This window comes from Penaeus monodon, chromosome 27 (assembly GCF_015228065.2).
Source record: "Penaeus monodon isolate SGIC_2016 chromosome 27, NSTDA_Pmon_1, whole genome shotgun sequence".
Taxonomy (NCBI): Eukaryota; Metazoa; Arthropoda; class Malacostraca; order Decapoda; family Penaeidae; genus Penaeus; species Penaeus monodon.
The window spans coordinates 39,443,749-39,444,811 of record NC_051412.1 but is presented as its reverse complement, the minus strand read 5'-3'; the positions used below and the strand labels follow the sequence as shown (position 1 = coordinate 39,444,811).

General features: G+C 39.6%; 1 protein-coding gene across 1 annotated transcript in view; it reads left to right on the top strand.

Moving 5' to 3' along the window:
• LOC119590855 overlaps positions 1-1,022 on the top strand; it is a gene marked incomplete at its 5' end in the record, with an annotated part of 6,558 nt that extends 5,536 nt beyond the window's left edge. Inside the window, 1 exon segment of the mRNA XM_037939613.1 lies at positions 82-1,022. Coding sequence (XP_037795541.1) covers positions 82-225 — 144 coding nt within the window.
• Positions 1,023-1,063: the final 41 nt, after the last annotated feature.

Sequence of the window (1,063 nt, the reverse complement as noted above, 5' to 3'; positions counted from 1 at the left end):
CCTATACGCTTTCTTACTTGCACCATCCTATGTAATACCTTAAGAACCTCGCTATACATAGTCGTTCCCTTTGTTCCCCAGAGAGGCAAAATCAAGAACAAGGCGTCGTGCTGCACCTGGATCACGTGCCTGTTGCTGCTGCCGTTCGGCATCATCCCGGGCATCATCGCCTTCTGCTGCTGCTGCCGGGAACCCAAGTGCACCCACTGCGGCTACACGCCCTAGTCCGCCCTAGTCTCCTCTCCTCCCCTCCCTTCGCAGATGCCTTCACAAAGGCTTCCCACCCTTACGTTTTCCTCAAGGCTGGAACGGAGCTGAAGTGCGGGCAGTGAAAGTCATGGCGGGGCGAGAAAAAGCAGTTGGTTGCCGCTTTCTTTACGTCTGGTATTGAGTGATAAAAGAGTCTTTTGCATTTTTAATCCTTCAGAAAATAAACATAATAATAATTGGTTGTTTTTGGCCTCCCCATAATTGCAGGCAAATTCATAGCTGTTGAAGTAGCGTTGTATTTTTATACAGTGAAATTCTTTTATTTTGAGAGAAATGATTCTTTTCTTTGTGGAGTAGACACTGTGGCAGATTCGTTGAGCATTTAATTTTTGTTTTATTTGTGGGGAAATCGTAAGGCATTTTGGTGCATTTAATAATACAAGGGTTACTGAAAGTTTGTGAATGCTCTGTGTTGTGTGTAGTCAGTCCTCTATAAATCATATTGAAATAATGCTTTATTTCTGTTGTGTATGAGCTAAGGAGTTTCTATGAGTTTCTACAATTTAATCACTTCGGGAATTATAGCACTATACCTGTAATGTGAGTGCATATGTTTCATAACCTTTATTTTGAATACTTTTATTACTAGTATTTTTGCAACACCAGGCATATTTTAGCTTGATATAAACTGTATCTCAATTAGATTTTTTGTACTCTTCAGCATTTTACACATCATGTTAATTACCTAAATATTTGTAATAGCATTGTTTATATTCCAAGGAATTTCATTTTATTAAAACATCTTACAGTTACCTCTCGTTTCAGTTCTTCCATCGATGTGTTCTACTTTACG